This window comes from Cephus cinctus, unplaced genomic scaffold (genome assembly GCF_000341935.2).
Source record: "Cephus cinctus unplaced genomic scaffold, Ccin1 Ccin1_scaffold0661, whole genome shotgun sequence".
Classification (NCBI taxonomy): Eukaryota; Metazoa; Arthropoda; class Insecta; order Hymenoptera; family Cephidae; genus Cephus; species Cephus cinctus.
The window spans coordinates 673,990-699,615 of record NW_014333290.1 but is presented as its reverse complement, the minus strand read 5'-3'; the positions used below and the strand labels follow the sequence as shown (position 1 = coordinate 699,615).

Genomic DNA, 25,626 nt, shown 5'->3' with positions numbered 1-25,626 from the left:
GTATTATAAGGAAGGGTTGGGATTTATTTATATTGTTGAGTAACGTATTTCTTTTAAAGAATTAAATTTATCATTTGGAATTACCAATAACGGCAATTCTCCGTTATCCTTTATTTCTCGTATCCTACCTAGCGCAGTGAGATACCCACGTATGTGTCTACGTCAGAGCAGCCTCGGGCAGGATCTTGGAAACTCCAAGACGCGTAACGTAAATAGTTCAGATTAGATGGACGTGAAACGCAAAGTCATTCGACATAGCGATTCTGTGATTTCCGGTATATTTTTTAATTTTTAATAGATCATGATATCCCCGACAATACCGGATGTTCCGTTCACAGAAAATACAATCACTCTTGTTTTCCCGCTGAGAAATCATCTCGACGAAAGCTGCACCTACGTCATCTTGTATGGAAAGTCTGAAAAGTCCGACTTGAGTTTCCTTCTAATGACGTAACAGTGCCCAGTGAATCCCACATATTCCAAGAAAACAAGGAACGCTTGATGGTTAAATAAAAAATAATTAATAATGTTTTTCTGGAAACATACCAGCAAGTATTTTGTCTTTGTACACTCATTGCTTGAGGTTCGCCAAGAATTGCGAAATTTCAAGCAGACACGAAACTGGATCTTGATTCGTTCAAATTCTACGTTTATTTATCGTCGAACTTGTAATTTATTTTTGTCTCTATCGAACTGGGTCCAATTACACGTGCTTGTCTTTGACACGTTAATGTATTCCGAGATGCCAAGACTCTGCAGATCCTTTAAGAGACAATGAGGATCAGCATCGGGCGTAAAGCCTTGTTCGTAGAAACTTGGTACTTTCGTGCAGTAACTTATTCTTCGTCGAAGGTACTCGAAGGTCTCAAAGTTCTTTGTTGCGGCCAGTCGCTCGGACGCTAGAGCTTTTGTTCAAGGTCGTTTTTTTTTTTTTTTAATGAAAAAGAAAAAAAGAGGTACTGCAAGTAAATTACTAAATTAGCCTCACTCTCACTTGAGCAACCTCTATCCAGCCTCTAGTCTTCCTTACAACTCGAATATCCTGCGCACATGAAGTTTCTCTAATTAGTCATATATTTTACAGTAATCACATAATCACGCAGTAGCTGTGCCGGTTCCTTCTTAACTCCAAGGTCTACAGAATCAATTTATTTGCACGCGATAATATTACAAAATGCAACAGAGTGACAATGTGAATTACATTGAAATCGTAGAGAACAATTAATAAAGAAATTACTGTTCAAGGATCAAACTTTACGGATCCTTGAAATCAATACAAAATTCCCGAGCATGTAATTCCTTGATATAATTGATTCTTCCGGTATTTTCAGCTATGATATACTCAATCGATACAGACAGTCTACTCTAGACAAGAACTGATCTTACTTTCATGTATCAAGGACTTGGCATGTATAGGTACGTAGATCAAGTGGCACTTGCTTCACGACGGAATAATACAAATCGTATTTAAAGTTCCAGTAAAGTCCTAGTTCTTTGTGATGGAAAAAAAAAATATTAAATAACTATACACTTTAAAATGGCATAATTAATGAATTTCATAATTAATGGGGTAATTCAAACCTTCTTCCTGACAATGTAGCAATCGACGTTTAATCATGATATTTTGAAGGAATACAACGGAAATGATTTCCTCGGAATAAGGAAGAAAAAAAAAGTATTAAAGCATGGAAACCACCGAGTCGCGGTTTGTACAAATTACACACGTCATTGGGAAGAACGAACGAGAGAGGCGATACGAGGAAGCACCTTACGATGTATGAAATTCCGTGGAGATTCTTTAAAATTCGGAATTCCTATACTGAATCAATATATAAATTAAACATCCAACATCGTTAATCGGTCTTTAATATCTCTTGTCAAATTGACAGTCTTGTCATCGATAAAACGTAACGTGACGTCCACTTCATTTCATAACATTAATTGCTAAGAAAGATCGCGGAAGCATTCCAAAGGTCGCTACAGGTAGTTACAAACGTAATCATGCACCTGTAAGATGCAGAAAATACGTCAATAGTTACAAGCGTACAAGGATCCATGGTCTTGTGACTATAGCTATATGCAAGTACCGTCTCAATACAAAACTGATACGTAACGTTAGTCCAGTAATCAGACTTCGTCGTCCACTTGGAATATGGCTGCATTAGATTTCTTTCTTTTCCAGTCTCCTTTCCAGCCGCTGTGTCAAATACTATACGATATTGGAAACCTCGTAATTGCATGGGAAAGTGATCGTTTCATGGCCGATATATTAAGTCGAATCGACTGCCTGGCGATTATCGTATCTAATGAGACAGGAGATTAACGTTAAAGTTACATATAGGTTCGGTATACCCACGCATACATATATCGTATAGGAGTCCACAGGTAAGTATTTCGTGAAGTTTATATGTCAAAGGGAAATATTTGAAAATACTAAACTCAAATAGTCTATATACTAATAGCACGCGAATTCGATCGATTATTACATATGATCGTTGTTACACATATTTATACTGCTTGTCCGGTAATACGTGGGAATTTACTAGTAAGTCATTCGTCATAGGGTAATAAACTAATGTGATTTGAAATATATCGAGATCGTGATAACCAAAGGCAATAATTATACCTCGTTGAATCCTTACAGCTGTATCGCTGCGTTTCCGCATTGATTTTCATCAAGGTTTTCTGTATGGAAATCGATACGAACTGCATATCCCTTTCCTAATCCTTGATCGATCGATCTTAATTTATTGATATCTACGAAAATCTTATTAAAGTGGGACAAACAAGTGTTTCCTGTGTAATATGATTTACGGCGTGTATTTAATATGGTGACACTACTTCCTGTTTTTGTCCTTCCACGGATACTTGGTGCGCTACCTGCGATTTCTGGGATATTAATAAGAGCTCTATTAATTGACAATAAACGGAACTATTTAAATTATAGAATATTAACTCGAGTCACTTGGTAGCAACAAGTGTACAGACAGATACCCATATCCTGTTACGATTAAGCGCAAGCGTTTCTGCCACTGGAATACCGATTCTGATTCTAATTATCCACCAATGCTAATATCCTCACAATAAGTTATACAATAGGCCGATAATTATTTCCTAGATGCAAATCAATCAATTAAAAAAACCTTGAGCGAGCTAGTATTTCATAGGCACGTGGGGGCTCGATTATGATAATCATCCGGTAATAAAGTTGTCTAACGTCTTGATCTTTTTAATTGCCAATACGGTGCATCCGTACGATCATATTGGTTCGCGTTTATCAATTAAAAAAAAATAATACTATCAACAATGTACTTTTTTTCTCATCGTACCTGTACGACTCATGCGAAAACACTGAATACACGTAACAGTTTGTTAAACGTGATATTCCTCCATAGGAATATATTTGCAAATCAATGTTTAACACGTCCATTGCCAATCTATCATTGTTCTCAGTCTGCTGAACAAAAATTGCAATTCGTACAGTCGCAAAAAGTGAATGGACCAAATCAAACTTGTACCTTTCAAATATTAATAAACAATATATCCGTGCTCAGGATTATCCGTGTTAAACTATATAGGGCTATGAGTCATAATTTTAATTAGTCCAAGAATAGTGACGTCAATTCCAAGTTTTTTCATTGTAATCAAAAAATTATCGTATTTTAATCTGTGACACTAAAGGGAACAACGTTACATACATCGCGGGGATATATATATATATATATATATATATATACTATATACACATAGAAAAATGTTAACATTTTTTTTCGAAATCTTCTCATCCAATTATTTCTTTACGCAGCATCCTCTTCCTCGTACACAAGACTCTTTTTTAAAGACGAGAATCCGCAAGTCCAATCACGTATCTAATCACATTGTTTTCTCTTAAATTGTGAATAAGCGTGCTAAATATGTGTACTAGTACTGAAATACCATTCTATGGATATGTACTCGTGCACGGGAGATAACTGGATATCGGTGAGACAGAAAGCAATTTGGCCTCGGCTGGTACCAAATCAAGGACCAATTTCCATCTGGAGACAGGCAGATCATATTATGACCTCTCGACGAATCTAAGATGAAGGATAGATTCGAGTGGCGGTATAAGAGAGAATTACTGGACTCTGTGTGATACCTGCCAAAAAATTCAGGAACAGTCCACCCAATGTATTGTGTAGTTCGATATAGGTTACGTTTGACCAGGTACATTTTGAAAATTGGCATCACTGGTCGATATTTCCTACAACATTGTTTACCCAATTTCCTAGTAAACGCAATAACTTCCATATATTGCGTCTTTTCTTCGTGACTTAAAATATACTGGTAGATAGGCATTTATTTTATTTTTTTTGTAAATTGTCAACAAATTTATTTTTGATCTTTAAGTTGCATTTCCATGTTGGAATGATCGATTAGTGACGCAGTGCATTCGCAGTAGCTGTCGGTGAAAGCAATATTAATATTCTACAGCGTGAAATTGTGTGTAAAGCAATAAGGAAATTTCAGTTTTGTTTCTAAGAATTAAGTGAGATTGTCAATGACGAGCAAACCGGGTGTCTAATTAGTATGAATTTTTTGAAATATTTTTGTAGAATTCATTTCTAAGCATTACGAGTAAATCTGTGACAGATTCGGTGGGTTATGTTATTTTAAGAAATGATAGGTAGTACGTGAAAAAAAATTGGAATTGACTTTGCCTATTGATAACGAACATATCCTTAGAAGAGATCCCTACGGAATGCACGTGATTGTACGGCAAAAGCTATTGTTGTTCTATAACGTTGGGAATCGCTCTGAAATTGACGTATTCACAATGACGTGCCATTGGCACGAGGGACACTCTGTCATGACGTGGAGGGGATTTTTATAATTATGAGGGCTTACGATATCACTGTTCAACAGGAGCTAGACGGTCGAACGAACTTCGTTCTACACTGTGATTCCCTTTAAAGCTCGTACCGTTGGATTAAGCTTTTGCGTGGATTTGTAAAACAACTATTTACAATTATAAATTTGAGTTACGGCGCATTAGAAAGTATAGAGACGAGCAAAAGAAAATGATTTTAAACATTTATATTTAGATCCTGTTACAAAAGGAACATTTGTATATGACATCGAACAATTGATGAGTGTCAATATGATTGATGGATTTGAATTGGTACTTGTACTTATACGTGCTACTTTATGAAGTTATTAAAAATAAAAGGAATTTGCAACTTCTAAAAATTTTAACAAACATTTGAATTTATTGTGATATTGAATTTATACTTTATTTTTTTGTCCAATTGAAATCAGTCAAGGTATTGTCATTTTTGATCGCTTTTTGGGCTCGAGATTTTTTTAAGGATATCCTGTTGCTGCAATTGTCTTTTTCATTTATCATAGTCCTACGTCGTATCAACTGAACACAAAGAATTGAATGCATGGCTGAACTCACGAAACAATGCAGGGAACTTGGACTGGATCGAAATGATATTGCCAATTATGAACAAAGAATTAGTTTAGGATATCTTAGTTAAGGATATCTATAGAATTTTTGTCAGTCGTTCCTTGACGTACTTTCTTCACTAAATATTTTTAAGCTTTCTTTTTAACGATATTGTAATATGCACTTATCATTGAATCTTTGTAAACTTCTATGAAAATAGTGTATGAGATTGGACAATGTTTTATCACTAAAGTGTTCAAACGGGGTACTTGACCATTTGAAGGTAATCGATTCAGGCCAATGCTTTTTCTTTTCTCGTCTTTTCATATTTACGTCCACCGTTTTTACACGCAGACACTGCATTAGTCACGAATACATATCGATATCTAACTTGATCTTGATTTCTCTGATCCATCTAGCTCGCTGACGTTAATAATCAAAGATGGCAAGAACTGAGCTGATTAGAAACACAACTAGCAATTAAAAATTGTGAATTTCTATTTTTCACGACAAGGAAAACGAAGCAAAATTCTCTATTGTTCAGAACTGTATAATACATTTCTGTATATTGTATATTCATCCATTTTTTTTTTAAATCGGTATTATAAAATGTCTTTTTCGGCAAACCCAAAAACAAAATAATCTCTAGCAAACCACACGTGGTTCTCCATAGAATTTTTATTTATACAAAGTATGCATCCGCATGATTTTACACTGAATATATATACATATATAACTAACCACTATATTTATATATAATATAAATAACCACGTATGACTTGATAGGGATTTCCATGTTATTAATTTGTCAAAAAGAAAGCATTTTACTCGTGGACCGATTATATAAGAAATTTTTTTACAACTACAGGACATACCTCATCGCTCAGATTTTGCTGGACTCCAATGACTCAATGTAATCACTCGAGGAAAGTAGGTACTTCTCTTAGAAATCATCATCGTCTTACAGGTACGTAGTACGCGATGTATATTAATCCCAGCACAACACCAAATGTAATCCATTAACCATTAAAATGATTCCGTACGAATCATCCACGCTACGGACAAATTCGCATCGCGTCGCGCATAATAAAGAATAAATAATTTTAAAAGGGTAGAAAACAGGAATTGCACCTTTCCTAAGAAACCTACAATTCCCAATGAATAATTTAATCAACTTGAACGATCTTAAACCTGCATGAAATCGCACCTTTCCTCAGAAACCTACGATTCCATCTTAAATTTATTTTACTTAGAGAATCTTACCAATGTGAGAGGCAATGAAATTTTTTTACAGATATAAATATATATTTCTTAATATTTTATTATGTATATTGATCAAAAGATACTACAGAAATACAGTAATAGATTCAGCTACAAAAATGATATTAGACAACTAAAAAGAAAAAAAAAGGGGAAAAAGAAAAAATTAATAATGTTCATATTAACAATGACGACAATCAAACTGGTGTAATGTATGTTAATACGTAGAAGATCGGATGCGATCTGCCGTCACGCAATTGCACACGTTCCATCCAAACGTGAGACGTCCTGGAAGCGTTGAAAACTGCGACTCCAATCCGGTTCCTTCTTCGCAACTTCAGCTCAGCTTATACTTTAGTGAGGTCCAATCCGGGTCCAATCCTTTATATAGACTCCGCTACGTGACCACCGGCACATCTCACCAGTGACTGATTATGAGTGATCAACCAGCTTGAAAATCGGCCCGATCTGCGCTCAGGTGTTGGGGCCAATCAAAAAGTGACATTGCCAACCACTGAACGGCCTCCAAACCAAATTATCAGATCGCTTTTATTTTTCATCTTTCAAATCCACTTTTTTGCACCACCGTTTTATTCAGGTTTTGCGACTCTCGTTTGTTTGGCTACGTGATCAGTTTCTCGTAGAATGATCTGGACTCTGTTTCTCTATGCAGCTATAGATCACTGATCACGGCATACACGTCTGTGTGAACTTGTCCTATTCGTATTATAAATTTTGATGCTGCTTCTAGTGTGTCTACGTAAACCACGTCACAGTTGCCTTCATAAGAACGTTCACGCCCGGAGCACGTGGTGGCCTGGCTCTTTCTATAAGAAACAAGAAAAAGATCAGCGGGGAGGTGGTTTCTTTGTTCTTTTATGCACAAAAAAATAAGATTGAGACAAACGTGTTGAGCTCTCCAGACTCATCATCGGAGTGCCGGATAGCTTTCGCAAAAACTCTCGCAATCTTTGCGTCAAGGAAGATTTTGGCGAAGCGAAAATTTAACACGTTCTACGTGTCTACGGGCACGTTAAATGGAACGTGTTTACGTCTATACAGATCGAGTCAAACATGCCTAAGGAATTGTCGGTAGCTCTTCCATACATTGTCAAGTTCTCAAAAACTTTGTATCCTTTGGCACCAGTCCTGAAAGTATTTTGTACCCAATGTCTATTGTGAGAACCATAAAGCTGTCAATCACACAACAATTTGCAAAATTTTTGCAAGTGTCATTCAATCGGAGTTGGACTTAACTAATCTTACGCTTAGTTGAAGCAGGTTGAAACTGTAATACCTGATACCCTCATTAGTTTTTTTTTATTATTACTTGTCGTTTTTAAACACGCTTCGATCCCGTCCTCAATTTACTTTGAACATTATTTTTTCACTAATATTGGCTACATTCGTCACCAATGATTCTGGCTACGACCAGCCAATCACGCTAAATAATGACGATCTCGTACTTAAGTGTTCTGCTCTGGATTCGAGTTTCTGCCTTAGGGCAAAGATTATTGGCACTTGGTGTACTGTTCTATAATCCGGTACTCATCTATAATTATATAATTTTTTTTTCGATTCCATTGAATCGGATATTAATCTTTCTTTTTAAGGCTTACCAAAGGTTTCATTTGCGCACAAATAGAATTTAATCAAATGAGACTCTACTTGCTTACTCTGGCAGTACCGGTCTGCCAAAAGAGTACCATGAACCTGATCATTAATTTTGATAGAAATACGGTTCACTTTTACATTGCAAAGTATAGTACGAAACAAAAATATTATATGGTACATAAGTTGCTATTAAAATATACGAGTGCGTCAGCGATGCATTACCTGCTATATGTCCTATTTTCTTGTAATCGTTATTCGCTTTGAAAGGGTTGTCTTAACTGGCACCTGCGGTGGGCAAGTTACGTCAATACTTTTTACGTCCAAATAGCAACGTAGATATACCGGTTTATAAGACGTAGGCTACTACGTCATTGAGTCAAGCTCGATCATTTTCCTGTAAATATCCAATTGACATTTCTTCATTGTATCCTGTTGTCATTCCTTTTCCTTTAACGTTCCCCGGCCGATTTTCCTTGTGCCGTTTTACAAACTCCCCATGTGCAAATCTTCAATTTTTCTATTTCCTCATCAAGGATACGTCTGATCATTATGCATTCCTCACGTATCAATCTTCGTGTGATAAAAGACACGTACCGTTTATGGGAATAAGGAAAGTAATATTTATAGAAGTTATAATAGCTGTGAGTTTGTCAAGGATGACCTCATTAGCTCCCAATAGAGTAGAGGCTTAATGATGTATCAACCCTTCAATGAGGAATGCACTTTTGCAGATTATATTTCTCATGATGATTTCAAACATTATTCTTATTCTATGTTATTAAACTGTCTGCAGAGTAGGATGATATACTGCGTTCAATATATTACAAGAAAAGACATGATTTTTTGTTTTCATTAATACTTACGACTGAAAAGACCGTGAATGATATGTGTGATTGTGAGTAAATTTCCGTTTTTTACCTTATTTTCCAATATTTAGCTTTGTTCTAAATAACATTTTTGTTTACTAATTGTAAGATAAACTGATGTGATATAAAATGATATAAAGCAGTTCAAATGCTAGACACGGATGGTAAACAAATTTTGATTTGTTAGCTTTGATTAAGCAATCTTTTTTACCATACCTTACTCCTCGTATTCTTCATCTCAAAACTGGTTACTACGTATTAATACGTGCTGCCCGTTAAAGTATCTTCTTGTACAATAAAAGTCAATTGGCTGCTGAAATTTGTTTTACTGTGCCAACTCACTAACGGTATAATTAATCATTTCCATCTATGATAATCGGTGCTCTGTATTTTATCAAGAGAGTATGACTGAAGGTACTGCTACAGGCAAATAATTACGTAGAATACGAAGCATCGTCCAAGTCCTATAGAATTGATCCTTGTCACTTCTTTTGATAATTGATCCAGGACCAAAGCAGTAATCGACAAATTGAAACGAAAGTGATGATTAATAATCAGAAATTGACAATACCGATCTTGGAAACCTGAACAGTTACATTGAAAAGAGAAATAAAAATTATGATGATTAATAGCAGATAATTATTATTCACATACTTAATCGTAATTAAGAAAAGCAATATAATTAATTAGTGTATCACTTTGCTCAAGTTTGGATATTTTTTCATGAAAAATTTTTACAAAATCATGCTATCGTGTATGACCGATTTTGTGGATATCCCAATAAACAAAAGTGCACCACCATCGTCGATTATTATTATTATCATCATCGATAATTAATAATAATGCATTCCTTTCTTTACTCTTGCAAAAACAAAGTCATGCTCTGTTTCATTGAGCTTTGTCCATGGCACAGTGAAACCTTTGTATTGTATATATGTATATATGTATACATATATGCATATACCATATAACAATATAACTATATATGTGTTCACTTGAGTGCATAGAAATCCGCGGATGTGACGAAAAGCCGATGCGAATCTTTACTTATTAATTATTTGCCACGTTACAGCAATCCATGGCACTTCGAAGATTAATCAGTTAATTGCTATTTGGCCTAGGTGGATATGACGAACGTATTTGCGGACTTGTACTATATATGACCTGCATGATACGTGCGTGAGCAACAGCTGGAACGTTCTGAAGGTTCTGCCGATACATATATATAGGAAACGGGCTAAGGACGTTCGAATAGTGCACTAATTGGATGACACGTTGAGTATAATTGAATTATTCGTAAGAAGAAAACTCCAAATGGGTATGAACGCTGGATAAAAGGGAAACAAAGAACTCGACGATTGACAACGAGATTTATTATTTATATGGGGGCCAAATGTAATGATCATTTATAGAATTGAAACCGTGACGCGAAGGCACGCCAATTCGTTAATGACGGCCGAGAAATAATTTTGATAATTGGGAAGGTCACAAGCGAGAACCAGCGAGCGTGAATCGATCGAGCAATATTAAAATTTCCTATATTGCACAATCATTGGGAAACCCCGCTAATCAAGCAATTTCGAATTCGTTCCATGTCTCTGGGAACGTGTATTTCGTTAATGAGGAGTACAAAAAAAAAGAGTACGAGGAAAGAAATAAAGTTTGAGAAACTATAGTCTGGATAAGTCACGAGGTAACGAGTTTGCATCTTTCGCTGTAAAACTGCGGCCATTTTTACCTAGCACCGATCAACGTAGTCCGCATGATTTAGTTAGTAACGTGTCCGGTTATAATATAAGTAGCAATCTATCATTCCCGTGACCATTTATTTGATTTGCGAAACGACGTAAAACCCGTACGGAAAAGGAAGACAGTTCGATACGAAACTATATATGGTTAAGTGTCGGTTTCGTAATACTGAAAGAAAGAAGGGATATTCGTCGTTAACATACGGAAGATTCCCAGTGCGAAATAGAGAAAAATAACAATAAATTTGTCAATCGTTTGATGAGGAAAAGAGACACGGCTATACTTCGTTGCGGCTCTCGGAATGAAAGCTGTAATACTTGTTTTCAACCTTCAACCTGGGACCTTCACATTGGCTACCGAAGATCGTGCGCACCACGCACTTACGTATTACTTTCTTCTGGTTAACTCGCTCCCATGCCTCACTCGCTGGCACGTAGGTGCTCAGTTATCTACCTACCTATCTATATCTGCACTCAAACTGGTAGTATAAGACTTCGGGAACGTAGTCAAAGGAATTGCGGCAGTGAAGTCGGCAGTTCGAGACAACCAGAAGGCCTTGTGGTTAGATAGTATCTTGGGTCAAAGAACCGTCCGTCTTTTGAAGCACCGGAACCTGCTACCTATTGTCACTTCCTCTTTACGTAATTCGGATTGAAAATCTATGACAAATTAATCAGACGAGAATTAACTTCTACAGTCATACCTCGGGAGTGACCTTGATAACAATCATCCACAGTTCAGTAATAGCTTGGAAATCGCACGGGAAGCATATAAATAATAAAATCAGTGCAATGATCTAAGAGTTGCTAATTAGAAAAAGTCTTGCTCGCTCGTCATAATTATTATTAAGTTTATTAAAATGGATTTAGTTTTAATTCAGGATCTAGGACGGTACTGCAGCTGTCGATAAAATCAATTTGAAAGTTCACTTGATTTTTATATTATTTAATTGACTCTTGGCTATTGTCGCGAACTGTTGCCATATTAAAAATAGTAACTAGTTAATAATAACTTTACGTACTTCTTACGTTCGACAATGCATTATAACGTATCTAGATAAAAAGTTGATGCAGCAATGATTTTATCGTGCAGGAGGAAATGCATTACGACCTGCGTCGTGGAAAATATGGAAATTCTGATCGGCAGGAGCGTTCTAGGAGTTTCCAGTTTTTTTGTCCTCTGCACCACCTTGGAATAGCAGTGATCTTTTTTTTTTTGTGTTTCTTTTCATCATGTTGCCACACCCTCATCTCGTTCGCGAGTGTGAAAGTATAAAAACATGATAATACCATACAATTCTTCCTTTAATTTTTCAATCTGCTGTTATGTTATCTACGCGAGCCTATATTCACTTTACATCTATATCCGCTGTGCAGTTTATACATGTAAACATTACACATATTTGCATTGCGTAATTCGTTTTTTTAATTAATTCTGACATTTACTACGATCGACAGGTTCTTACATAAAATCATCGTTTGTTGATCACGATTGTATGTACCATTGATATAACACTTGTAATAATCATTTTGTATAGGACGATTTAGTAATGACTTATCAATAGTATCAAAGGAATGAGTAATTTCGATAGAAAGAAAGATTTTCACCTGTTTTATACACACTTGATAGAGATTCGCTTATAATGATATTCCTAATGCAGGATTACCTTAAAAACGAATTGACGGAATCTACGTAGATTAATGAATATCAATACAAGAAAATACAGCAGGTACGAAGTAAAATGTTGATCGCCTTCGTTTCACGTCAAAAAAAAAGTTATTTAGTCCAACAATCTCTGGATGTTATATTCAGACTCAGTTAAACTGTACAATGCTACTGTAATCGATTATAAATTTTTCATAGCTCAAGTTCACACCATTGGTTTTTTTTTTTTATTTTCGCCACGGAGAATAGAAACATACGTTTTCACCAAGAAAGGGGAAAAGCTAAAGTCAAGCTGAGTTCTCGCACTACCGTGATACATTTCTCCAAGACGATTCCGTGATCCCACCATAATACGACTTGATCCTCCGGAATGCGTCCGCGTTTTACGGTCGGCAATCCGAGCGATCACATATTTCATACGGATCAGAGAAGCTGGATTTTCACTTCGTGACCGAAACCACTTCTTCTGGATAAGTATCCACTTTCAGGTTCAGCACTTCTGGATATAATATTATTCTCTTATTTGGATTCCAAAGTTTTCGAATCCTTTACTAAAGCGTTGCCATTAGGTTGAATTTTCAAAAATTTGGTAAATTAAAAAATTGCAGATTGCATTGTTCTATTCTTGACCCGTGATTTCATCTGAGGAATTATTACTTGTGACATTGATTTAAATAGGATCTGTATCTGTCGATCATTATGTCAATATCCGTTGACTTGTCATTATCAATTTTTCACATCGTACCGTTTCTCGTTTTCCTTGCGAACAACCGTGGCTGATTATCGTCTGTTTAATCGCGAAATAAAAGTCATTGTAATGCGATGGTGGAATGACACCACTGTGGAAGTGATACGAGAAGTGACATATGCCAGGACAAAATATATTAAATGATATACATAGCCGCTGACAGACTGTGATATAACTAGACACGCGGTTGATGTATGCTAAACGGCCTTGCATTGGCCAGGCTGTAACAAAGACACTCAACTGATGGGCAATTAATAATTATAATTATAGAGAAAATGCAAAATTTATATTGAATAAAAAAATATTAAAATAAATTATTTAACGCTCACAGAGAACTTTTCTAAAACGTTTGTCTGAGAAATATATTTTTTTTAAATTAATATATGTAAAAATATCGGCATGTATATGCATTACTTAAAAATTTAATATATTTTTTTTGAAATTTCTTTCAAGTAGATTACATTACTATAATAACCGATATATGTAGTATCGAATCATTATTGTTCATTGACAAAATTATATCGTCAAGTTTTAATTAGTAGTGGAAGTTGCGAGAAAGTCCAGCGAGATAAATGCTAAACGTCCGTGAACGCAAGCTTGAATTAGTAGTTAACAGTAGCTCGAGATTTTCCATAAATGTCACGCGGGACGTAAAACTGTAAAATTTATAGACAAACAGCGCGTCACGGATCAGTGGAAGGAAGGAAAAATAATTACGGCGAAACTCGTTAAGTAATTTTCATTTGCAACGCTGGAATGACGTTTCCTTGCCAAATGTATACAGCAGCGAGAACAACGGTGCATTCTTGGTGCGCTTCGACACTACGGTAATTAACGATAACCGGGTCATACGGGCGATATAAATCAGTATTTTTCATTGATCTACTGATAACATAAGCTCATTAAATTAATTGCATATGAGAGCGTGTCATTAAAAGTTTGCGACAAGATAGTTTACAATATCTCTACAGTATTTAAGCAATGCAAGTGTAGAACAATGGACGCCGCGTTATATTGTATATGTATAATCAGGCAACGACATCAGTCTCGGATTCAAGGGACTCTTTAACGTTATAAGTCATAAGGGAATGGCCCCACAGAGATGATGTTAGGATAGGTAATAGCCGGCCTCAAGATAATAAGGAAAACGTAATGATTACAAGAATTCATCTGACGTTGACAGAAACTTGTTGCTACGGATACTTGCCTTCTGGTTATTCCCAGTAAAGCACACGTAAAAACTGTTTCTGTTCGGACTGAAAAGAAGTTGAGCATTCCAAGTAAACATTATTGATATTCCAGGGCGTAACGTCGTTTCCTGAAGAGAAACTGAAAATGGTCAACTGATAATTTACCTGGAAATTGATGACTGATTGTTTATAATAGTCTGAAATTAAATAGAGATACGATGGATATCATTGAAATATGAAAGTGTAATAAAAGAGCCATGCAAGAACAGTGTGGACTCTGATTGAATAAATCCAAATAGAAATTCTACAGTATTTACCTTATAAAATATTTGCCTCGTCACATATTCGACTAGGACGCGATAGGAAAACGTCACGATGCGTCTTATTTTGAGAATCGTAACTTAGCCCTAATCCGACATGAATCAAAAATACCTGATTTTTATGTCGTCAAAGCCTTATCGGATTTTGACAAAATGCATTCGGTCAGAGCTTCGTCAGGTTGGGTTACTGATACCTCAATAAGGCAGTTGGGCGAATTTGATAATATCCCTTTGACAACCTTATAGGAATTTCTACTCGGCTACTGTTATACTTCTGTACTGCAGCTATATGTATGTCGTCGTATCTATTTAATTAGATACTTTTAATGAGCCTGCGTTCTTCATGGAAGAAATACACTTATAAAGGTAACGATTTTGGGGGTCAATCGAAATGAACTACTCTTGAACAGGTTTCTTAGTACAGAGGGTCAAGATCGGACGATAATCATGAAGCCTCAAGGCCTACAAGGGGCCCGTCACTCGCCTCCGGCTAAACCGGTTCACAAACTCCTGAGGCCCATACCTACTGTAAAGGACGTGTTGGATGCACGTGCGTCATCTTAGGACCATAATGAAAGAGGGAATCCCAGCTCCAATAAGTATTAGTAAACGTATGTGGACATGTATGCACTTAAAAGGGTTCTCGGTCAACCCCCTTATGTTACTTGTTGACCAGCAGATTTCTCAATCCGGTCAGTGACGTTGGAACTAATCCAGATACTTTCCAAGGTAGCATGGCAGGACAAAGTCAACGATTCAATCTAGAATGGTTGTCAGATGACGACAAGAAATTTCTCAGAAGTAGAGCATTAGATGAAATTGGCGGGAAATTCGAAATGGATTTAAAACTGTCATGATGGTACGACGTACTGTCAAGTCTTTTGTAATATTTTAGAAAGGGTTCAATGATGACTTAAAAAATAATGGTACGTAAGGATTGCTTATGAAACGGCACTTTAATTGTGTCTGGTTTTAAAGTTCACCTTGGGGGTGAAAGGATCGGTTATTGACAAGGTAACCAATTTATCAGATCGCGACACTGTCTAATCTTTTGAACCTAGGGCAGCTTGAACAATCATTAGGGAGATATAGATATACGTACTTACTTATGTATTATAGTATATCCGGTGATCCTATAGCTGATTGACTACGGAATATCGTTTCGTGATGATCTGTATATTATTAAGGATTCTGATGAATATAGTACGTAGACAAAGCGATTCCATTTAGGTATGACAGCAATTTGAGATAAGAGTATCAAATTCAGAATTTTTGTTTGAATGAGACCAACGTAAAATTATTCGAGTTCGACGAACCTTTGAGATCAATGTCTACGAATGTGTAAAGAGCCTAGATATTCGTAAGGGAAATTTCCAAAAATTTCATATTGAACGTGAACTCAGATTTAAGTGGCTATATGAGACAAATAGTATAGTATACAGGGTGTTCCGAAATTACCTGACCAACGGGATATGACAGTGTTCAAGAGGCACCACTGGTCTGTTTCTAATGAAATATCGACGAGTGTCAATTCCAGTAACATCCATTCAATTCCTAATACTTAATGTACATAAAGTACTGCGGCGAGGCATAAAAGTGTTTTGAAAAAGTAAAAAAAATTCAAACCACTGAGTAATATCTAGATTGAAGTCCTTGAAAACAAATGATAGGTATAGGAGTCACTTATTTTCCTGATTCGCACTACGCAGTCAAGACCCCACTAACTAAATATGTAATAATAACTTTCCGGGAATTACGTGTACCCATTGACATTAAAAGACAACCAGGAAATAATTCATTTTTATTTACTCATAAAAATCGTAAACTGATCTCAGATCGATTATTGAATGAGTGATCGATTTTATATTTCAACTATATAAGAAACAGTCATCGAACTATAACAATATCATTACATATAAATTTACATATAATTTATTATACATTATACATATAAACAGTATAAGTCATATCGATTCTATGAGAAGAATATCATTTTATTCTCATTAACAGTACCATCATAATGTATATATTCTATCCTAGGCATTAAAATCACTAATTGTATCTAATAGAATGTCAGATCATTATCGAAAGTAATTTCTCGATGATCTTGATCCGTTTCAATAGCAATGTGGGACAATACAATATTATGAGGATATAATAATTATATCCAAGATCCGTGAGTATGGTATTGTCGATTAACGAACGTCCCTCGATATTTCAATGATCAAGATACTGCGTCATAGAATTTACTGGACGCGTCGTCTAGATATTGGAAAAATAATAGCAGGGACGTTCAGTGAATTCCAACTGCAGAAAAAAAATGTACAATTCTAAATAACCGACGTGCCGCGATAACGTGAGAGCCAGTTTTGTTAATGAGCTTACAATTACAAGAAAGGCCTTGGTAGTTACTTGTCCTTTTGGTTTCTTTTTTTTTCAATCTTTCGTAGCTTTAGTCACTGACTCACACAGCCAGTTACTTTGATACCACCTGCGGTATCGATATGAATCTTAAGAATTCCCTGGTTACGTTAATTAATGACATTTTTTTCATCTTTTTCTACGTATACTACGTAATTTTAATTATCAAAGAATACCTGTCGTCTTTCGATATATTAAAAATATATATGTATACAATTGAGTTGACTGTATTGTCAGTAACAAGTAGATGTATCGGTGCTAAATACGGTCGAATTAATAAATATACATTATATGTGAATTATAAGTTTTTAATTACTCGAGAAAAAAAAATTATTTCTATTACAAAAACATAAACATACCTTCACATTGCAAATATGTAATAATTGCGTTATTCAGTTTTCGATATTGATCGATTAGAATGCATTGAATTGCACAATATGAAATTACTAAGGATAACAATTTTCGCAATATTTATATATGAACTATGTTATTATATTAATGGCTATCTCGAAGTGACTTACAAGTTTAAGTAACCTAACACGCCTCTGCGCTTATTATACATTTTATTTTAATCTGAATGATCGCAACTACCCTTGCCTTCTGACACGACCCAAATGGCCATGTTGTGAAATTGTAACATTATTTATATATTATCTTTTATAAGATTTATCCGTAACCTTGTCATTGAAGCATTTCTGGAAAATTCTCCATTCTTAACAACTACTCCGAACAGTAAGAATTCTTGGAACTTGCTATGGATTCTCCATACAAAAACTAGTCAGGCAACGACCTACCTTATGCATGTATAAACTGTGCATAAAGAGGGACGTGCGAGACGTCTCGTTGATTATTTTTTTCCTATCAGATTTTATCGAAGAAAATAATCATCTTCGGGAAACATCGATAATAATAGATGCTAAATGAAAAAATGAGAGTCACATGAGAATGACCGTGAAGCAAGAAGCGTTGGATTCTGAGAATGACAGGATTCACTTTTAATTAAATTTATGCATAAAAAATATAAAAATAATATATTGGAAATTTCTGAGTCAATACATAATATTCTTGGAATTATCCTTCGATTTCAGATGATTCTTAATAAGTGATGGTAGCAATTTCGTTATACCTCTTTGTTACGCGCAAATAACCTTTGAATATTTTGTTAGTGAGTTTCCGCGTTTGGCAAAACCACAACGCAAACGATTGAAACCGCAAAAGGATTAATGTTTAAACGTAATACAGTATATATACATATATATATAGGTATAAGTCAGTGCAAGATGTAACCTTGCGAAGAATAATCAGTTCCGTCAAACTGATTTACACTTCTGTGATTCCCAATAATTATTGCGCCAGTCAATAATTAGAACATTTTCTTATTGTTCTGTATCTTTCCATAACTGCATTTATGCAAAAAGTATTCCACGATATTGAATCAACCAGTCGACTCCGTCTTGACAAATACAATTATCAAATATCGAGCTCCGTGAAACTCACTTTTTTTTTTTAAATAAACAGTTTTCCTGTATATCAACTAGCGCGCCACACGCGGCCTTCCGGCCGCAGTGGCTTGCCGCCTTGCATCGCTTCGCGACGTTTCGCGTTTTGCGTGTAAGGCACGACCGCTGACGTTCGCGCTTTGCACTCACCAGCCCACCGACGCTCCCGCTTCGCGCTCGCCCAAATTTCTCTACAATTGTGCTTAATTATTGGACAATCGTTTATATTTCATAATTATATGACGTATTGAATATATACAAATACAAAGATTCAATTTAAACCGATAAATTCTTTAACTTCAATAAAAATGAATGTTGTAAAAATTTGATTTTGGGCTGCTAACTTGAGTAGTAAGCATTTTCATGATTTGATGTCAAGAGGAAAAAGTTGTATTTTTGAAAGATCTGCAACTTTTCCATTTAACGTTTTTTTGTAGAATGCTTAGAATTCGAGTTACAGACAAAAAACCGTTTTTAGCGATTTTTGGAGGTGACCGCATTCTGCGTATATGTACAGGATCAAGCTCAAAATAGAACCATAAGGTTTTAGTGATGAGAGGAGTCACCACAAAAAATTTTAGCCCGATTGACTGAAGTCTCTCAGAGATAATCGTGTAACATGAAAATTTTTATTAAATAATACACGAAAAAATCGTAAAATCGATCAAATTGTGCTCCCATTTTGAAACGACGTAGAGGATCGGGATAAAAAAAAATAGTTTTTTAGTTTGTACGAGAGGAGACCTCCCCCAAAATTTCAGCCCGATCGGCTGAAAATTGCGTGAGATATCGCATCTCACACATTTTTCACGATAGAAACTATAAGGCACTTGCGTACCGCGGTCGTGCCTAAAAATGAAATATTATTCTTCCCGATCGTCCTTGATTCGATGATCCTTAGTATTTTTCGTATCGGCATGACAAGCATTTATAACGTGTAAATATTAAAATTTCAAAAAAGTATCTACATGCGTTTTATTGTGTAAATTAACATGCATTTATATTAGGTGTTAAAATCGCACATTATTGACGCTCGGTTTGTCAATATTTCGACTTGGTTCAATGAATTCTGAGAGTCCGCTATGTAGTGAACGTTACTGCTATTGATCCTCACATTATGTATGATCAATTAAAAAGCCCCAACCTGATATCCGCTATTCGTCACGCCCCAAATTACTTGTATGTCTATTAATAAATCAGATCAAACAACTTCTCTTCTGTCCAATGATTTATTAGTATGACATACAGAGCGACGAAAACAAAGGTTGCAAAATATGATCAACTACCGATTACATACGGGACGAGAAATGATAAAAAGCTTTATAGCTCTATATTCAAGACTTGTGTCATTTTAATTTCGGTTAGCGATTCTTACAACACGGTATGAAATAGCCCTTAGTAAAATTGGCATTTGCGATAATGTTTTGTTAAAGGTAATAAATCATTTTCATTTGATTACCATTGATTTATACCCGCGTGTAGTAAATCAATGGATATCAATGAGTAACCATAACGTTTGACAAAACACCACAGGCAATGGGAGTTTTTCCTACGGGTGTACCAAAATAAACAAAAATAAGGTTGCGATCGGTCGTATGAATATCTAGATAATTTATTCAATGGAATTTCCAAACGGACATTATGATCTTAATCGATGATCTATATTTGTATTCATCTCGTGTAGTGGTCCTGATGCTGACGTCAGTATTTGTCGATATAAAAAGCATTAAGAGATATTCGCAAGGATATTTGGGTTTGGCGTGTGATTATTTTATATTATTGTTATATTCTTGCTCATACGTCACGTTGAATAAGAATTGTCGTAGTTCGTGGTGATAGTCTGGTATCATGGAAGCAAAAAATGTCTTGTCCAGGGTTATGATCTAAATATAGATTTGAATAATATGTACAATATACAAATTATGTCAGACGCTCTGATGGACCATGAACAAAAATGACAATTTTGAGAATTTTGATGTAGCACGTTGGATACTGGTTTTACGAGTGATATTTGTGCGGAACAAACACAGAAGTGAAAATTCATCTGACAAGTCAAATTCATAGAATTCTGGAAATTGGATTTTTAAAAATATCTTTATTACGTCAGTATTCGTTCCAAGCATTAGAAATTCTGACATATATATATATTGTAAATAATTTATTGTGTGTTAGACAGTGTTAAAATCAAAGTTGATCAAATTGATTATTTCTGCGATTAATATATAATTAATTTTTGTATTACAAATGTATATATTTACAAAATTACAAACTTTTTATTTTATATACTCAATTACTAAAATACTTAAAGTAGTCGTATTCTTTATTTTAAATAATATATAGGTGCTAACGTGTAGTAAAATAAGTGATTTGGCAGTTAATAAAGGATGTGATTTAATCACTGCATCCTTATTGGAATTTCGTTTATAGAGCTTATAAGGTATGTTCTGATGATCACAGTTGATTGTTATTATCAATCGATCAGTTATAAATCATTCTAATCACCAATTTGATAAACGATCCATTACTTTACTGACTGATTCAAAAAAGTCTCCTCTACTGCCTTTACGTGCTTGCTGTAACTGATTACAGTCATCGGACGTATTTTCATTTACTGTATTAGGTAATGACATATAAGATGTTCTTGACGATGGATCAATCGATGAATATCCATTAATAGCAGAATCGTCATTCTCATTAATTGTCATATTCAATCGATCATCTCCGTCGCCTAAATTTAATCTCGACGATTCCAAAGTTTTAGTCATTCTTTTCGGTGGTCGAAAAGACATAAGACTATTTGAATGATTCCTTTTGGATTTTATAGGTAAACTACTGTGATGACGAACTCTAGAACGCTTATCAACTGTCGGTGTATCAGTTTCAGGATAATCATTTCTGGCATGATTATCATTGTCTTCATCAATACTATCCGATTCCCACTCATCCATCTCTAAGTTTAAGGACAGGTTAGATTGCTCGGATTTACAAGAGGATGCATGGCGATTTCCAAAATTTGTGTTATTCACAAAATCATGTAAAGCCCCACGATCCAGTCCACTTATCTTGATAATCATTGTAGGCTCGTTATAATCATCGTCAAGGCGCTCTCGACTACGCGCTAAGATTGCAGCAACTCCACGCAGGACCTCGTTCTGAAGTTGTTGAGACTCTTCTTTACTCTTTTCCAGCAACGTCGAATGACTGGTTGGATGATTGTTTTCTAAATTTTCTTTATTAGCAGGTTCCATTTCTAACGATCTATCTGACGATCTTTTTCGCTTTACATTAATCCACATAGTTTTCAATTTATTCGATATATTTGATAAGTATTTCCTGTCTGTGCTTTTCGTTGCGCCAGGAGTCCCTGTATCACTTCGTATAGATTCATTGACCGCATTAACGAACGATGGAGCCGTTTGGTACTGGGAGGCTGTACTTTTCGTCGGCTCAATCAGTCGTTCTTTCGGTAAGTCCAATGATCTCGTCACTTCCGTTTCGGAGGTTTTGTGCAAACCGGAAGACGACGGACCTGGTTGATCATCCATATTTGTTTGGCATTGCATTATTTTAATCGGTGATTTACATGAATTATCTGTATTTTGAATATCTGGTTTAATTTCAGAGCCTTCAGATACAGTATGTCTTCCCATTGTAGATTGCGTTGTCTGAACTGATGCAATTTCCGGTACGGAAATTACTCTATTTTCTGGTACTTCGGCATAGCGCAAAGCCTCGTTTTCCTGCGTTGCTCCAGATGACATCAGGTTTCTTAAAAATTGTTCACGACTGATGCCGCTTATCTTGATTTCTATTTGAGATGATTGATAAGAATCTGCTGATCCAGATAAGCGTCGAGTGTCAATTCCTTCAGGAATCGATGAATTTACCGATCCGTGATCCTGTCCATTTTCCGATCCAGCAGAATGTTCATTATCTATTAAAAAAGAATAAAACAATTTTTCTTTCCACGTCATACTACTCACAGGGTTCAGTGCTTCGACCAATTGGGAATTATGTAAATTCTCACGAACAAAAACATGCAGTCTGACTTCGTATAATAGCTAGGCACTTCATTATACGTATTACGCAATGACAACGACCTTATGACAGCGCCACTGAACTCTGTGATTTTAAATTGTATTCGGTTAAATACAGTATCTTACTTTTCGGTAAATTAATTTTTAACGATCTTACAAGAAATTTATTAAGTCTACTTACTGCTCCTCCTTCTTGATTTATTCCAATAAAACCAAGGCACTGTACAAGCTGCGACGACTCCGACGCTCAGGGCAGTTCCCAAAATTATTATCATTTTCGTACTCGCTATACACTGAATAAAATTACGAACACGTACCATTTGAATTTAATTTCTTAACATTGTAACGAGTACTGCTCTACGTTGGCTCAAATTGGAGGTATATAAATATTGGATGAGTCAGGATGGCCAATAGGATTAGTAAATACAGTTCTCCTTGGCAACGAATTAACTAGGGAATAATTTCTATATTTGTGTTTATACGAAACTTGTCATTTTCTCTATAATATATATGTTTTTGATTTATATACTCTATGAAATTACACGCTCTTGGGTATTGAGTGTTGGTATTATACAATTAAATATATCCCTTGATGGTGAATATCGACGCTATTGATAACTCTGGAGAAAATGAATTTGGACAAAATATTTTGCATCATGTTTGTCATGCGAAATTTTGCACATTGTTTCCTGAACGTTTTTTTTTTTGTATTTTCACAACATAAGGAAATATCGAAGTGTTCGGTTCACAGTGGACCACTTTCTGTAGACTGATTCATAGATTGGAAGAAAAAATTAAACGAATCAAATCCACGGGTGTTTGTTATTGATTTTTTGTTTGTGCAAATAAATCCACGATTAAAGAACCAATAAACTGAGTCATTATGTAACTCCAAGGTTGTCGACCATCTTATCGTTTATAAGATGAAAAGGCAACCGATGACTGGCCTTGTTTAAAAATTTTCAACTGACATTCACAAATTTGCAAAAAATATTGGAGCAAACAGGTTTGCCGTTAGTTGACTGCTTATTGAAGGATGCGAAAATATCTTCGCCTGTGCAAATAAATTAATATTGTAGATAAAGAACGTTAAAGTTACAAGTGCCCGAAATTTGCAAATTCAACCATTCCATCAATATCCGAATATATTTTTTTTGTAAATTTTAGATAAATAAGATATGAAATTTTTTAATTATTTTTTCCAACGTGCCGACTCGAAACCGGAAGTAGTGGACATTTTTCCTGTATCATGTAATCGTCGTAAGAATATCTTCAATAAAAAAATTGCATTGTATGTTACATATATACGCATGACGTAATACGCAATCCAATTTTTAAAAATTTATACGGATGAACCTTTTTCATAAATATCTATAAAAACACGTCAAAGTGAGAAGTATCTCATCAGCAGGTAGCAGACTTCCAATTAGGCCTTGGCCTTGCACTTTTACTCATAATCAAGTAACTAATAAACCGAGTCATTATGCAACTCGAAGGTTTCTCGACGATATTATTGTTGATATACAAGAAACCGTACTCCAATGATCTCAGACAAATAAGTTCACTTGGATGAAGTTAGCAATGTGAACTATAATTCGCTATTTCTACGCTCAATTACTTCACGTCACGGATTTCCACTTCTGTGAATACCGTTTACTCTGATGTCTAAATAAATTTCCATTAGTTCTTGGTGCACGAAATTTTTCTTTTAGCGACACCATTTAGTGTAACAATCGTTAGACATCCCAACCATACATTTTTTAAATAAATACGAAACGGCGTTTATATATCCTCTCGCCAATGTAATTTATCGTTTAATTAAGATCAAAGCAGAAGTACATTTTGTAATTACTCGCTACATTTTAGTATCGTTCATCAAAGGTAAATTATAAGGCGAGAAATCTTTTTGAAAGTTTACCATTATATCCATTTGCAATACTACGTTACAGGCAATAAAGTCGTCACCCTCCGTGGAAACTTGACTCTGTAGGCATTCGAAAAATTCTGTTCTAACGTTGCAATTATCCGACTTCCATACAATAAGGAAGCCATTAAGCGGCTAGAACTTTAGAAAAATAATTGCAGTATTTTGCATTTAACTGTTAAGCTGATGCAATACAAAGTACGTACCGTTTTGCATCATGTCGTCTGGATCCGTGTCCTTTACGTATCAATAGCGATACGTGCACCAGTATATAAAACAGATATTGTTCCAAACAAAAACACCAATAAAAAAATCTTTGCATTAATCATATATTTATTACAGATAAATTATTCTCAACTATTTCAAAAGACGAAACGAATACAGATTAATTATCAACGATCCAACTGCCTTAATAAAATTTCAATACATTCTCTTAATCACTCTCCTTAGCCTTAAGTGACGGCAATAATAATAATCATACGCGATGACAGCATCAAATCTACGATTTATCTATTAATTCTTGGTAAAATAATGACGTGTTAATCAAAAAGAAAATAGCGTCTAAATTTTCTTGGCTTTTCTATTAATTTACCTATATGTAATAATTACCTTGATACAGTAGCCAAATCCTCGTGAGTCCCTACTAATTAGCGATACTATCTGACATATTCAATAACTGATTTCATATCAAATGGATCGATTAAAAAAAAGACAAAACATTTACAAATGTACTTAAAGTTTGTAAAAAAAAGTGTAATAATGGAAATTGTTAATTGGCAAAGATCTGTTTCGATAAGTATCCGGGAATTGAAGTTAATTAAGCCAAGGACACATATAAGATTTATGTACCACTCGAGCTATTAATTAATTGTGTGATATATCTATATAAGAAGACACAGAGA

General features: G+C 35.1%; 1 protein-coding gene across 1 annotated transcript; it reads right to left on the bottom strand.

The window, feature by feature from the left end:
* Positions 1 to 20,233: 20,233 nt before the first annotated feature.
* Positions 20,234 to 23,185, bottom strand: LOC107269433. The gene is made up of 2 exons (XM_015743259.2): positions 22,982 to 23,185; positions 20,234 to 22,697 (listed from the first exon to the last, which is right to left on the bottom strand). The coding sequence occupies exons 1-2, from the start codon at positions 23,118 to 23,120 to the stop codon at positions 21,262 to 21,264; spliced, it is 1,575 nt and encodes a 524-aa protein (XP_015598745.1). The 5' UTR covers positions 23,121 to 23,185; the 3' UTR covers positions 20,234 to 21,261.
* Between the last annotated feature and the right edge of the window lie 2,441 nt (positions 23,186 to 25,626).

Excerpts from the sequence above, each read along its gene's own strand:
- LOC107269433 (XM_015743259.2), bottom strand. The coding sequence starts at position 23,120 with ATGGTACGTGTTCGTAATTTTATTCAGTGTATAGCGAGTACGAAAATG. Across the intron at positions 22,698-22,981 it reads TAAATCAAGAAGGAGGAGCA|ATAATGAACATTCTGCTGGA; the intron begins GTAAGTAGACTT and ends CTTTTTTAATAG.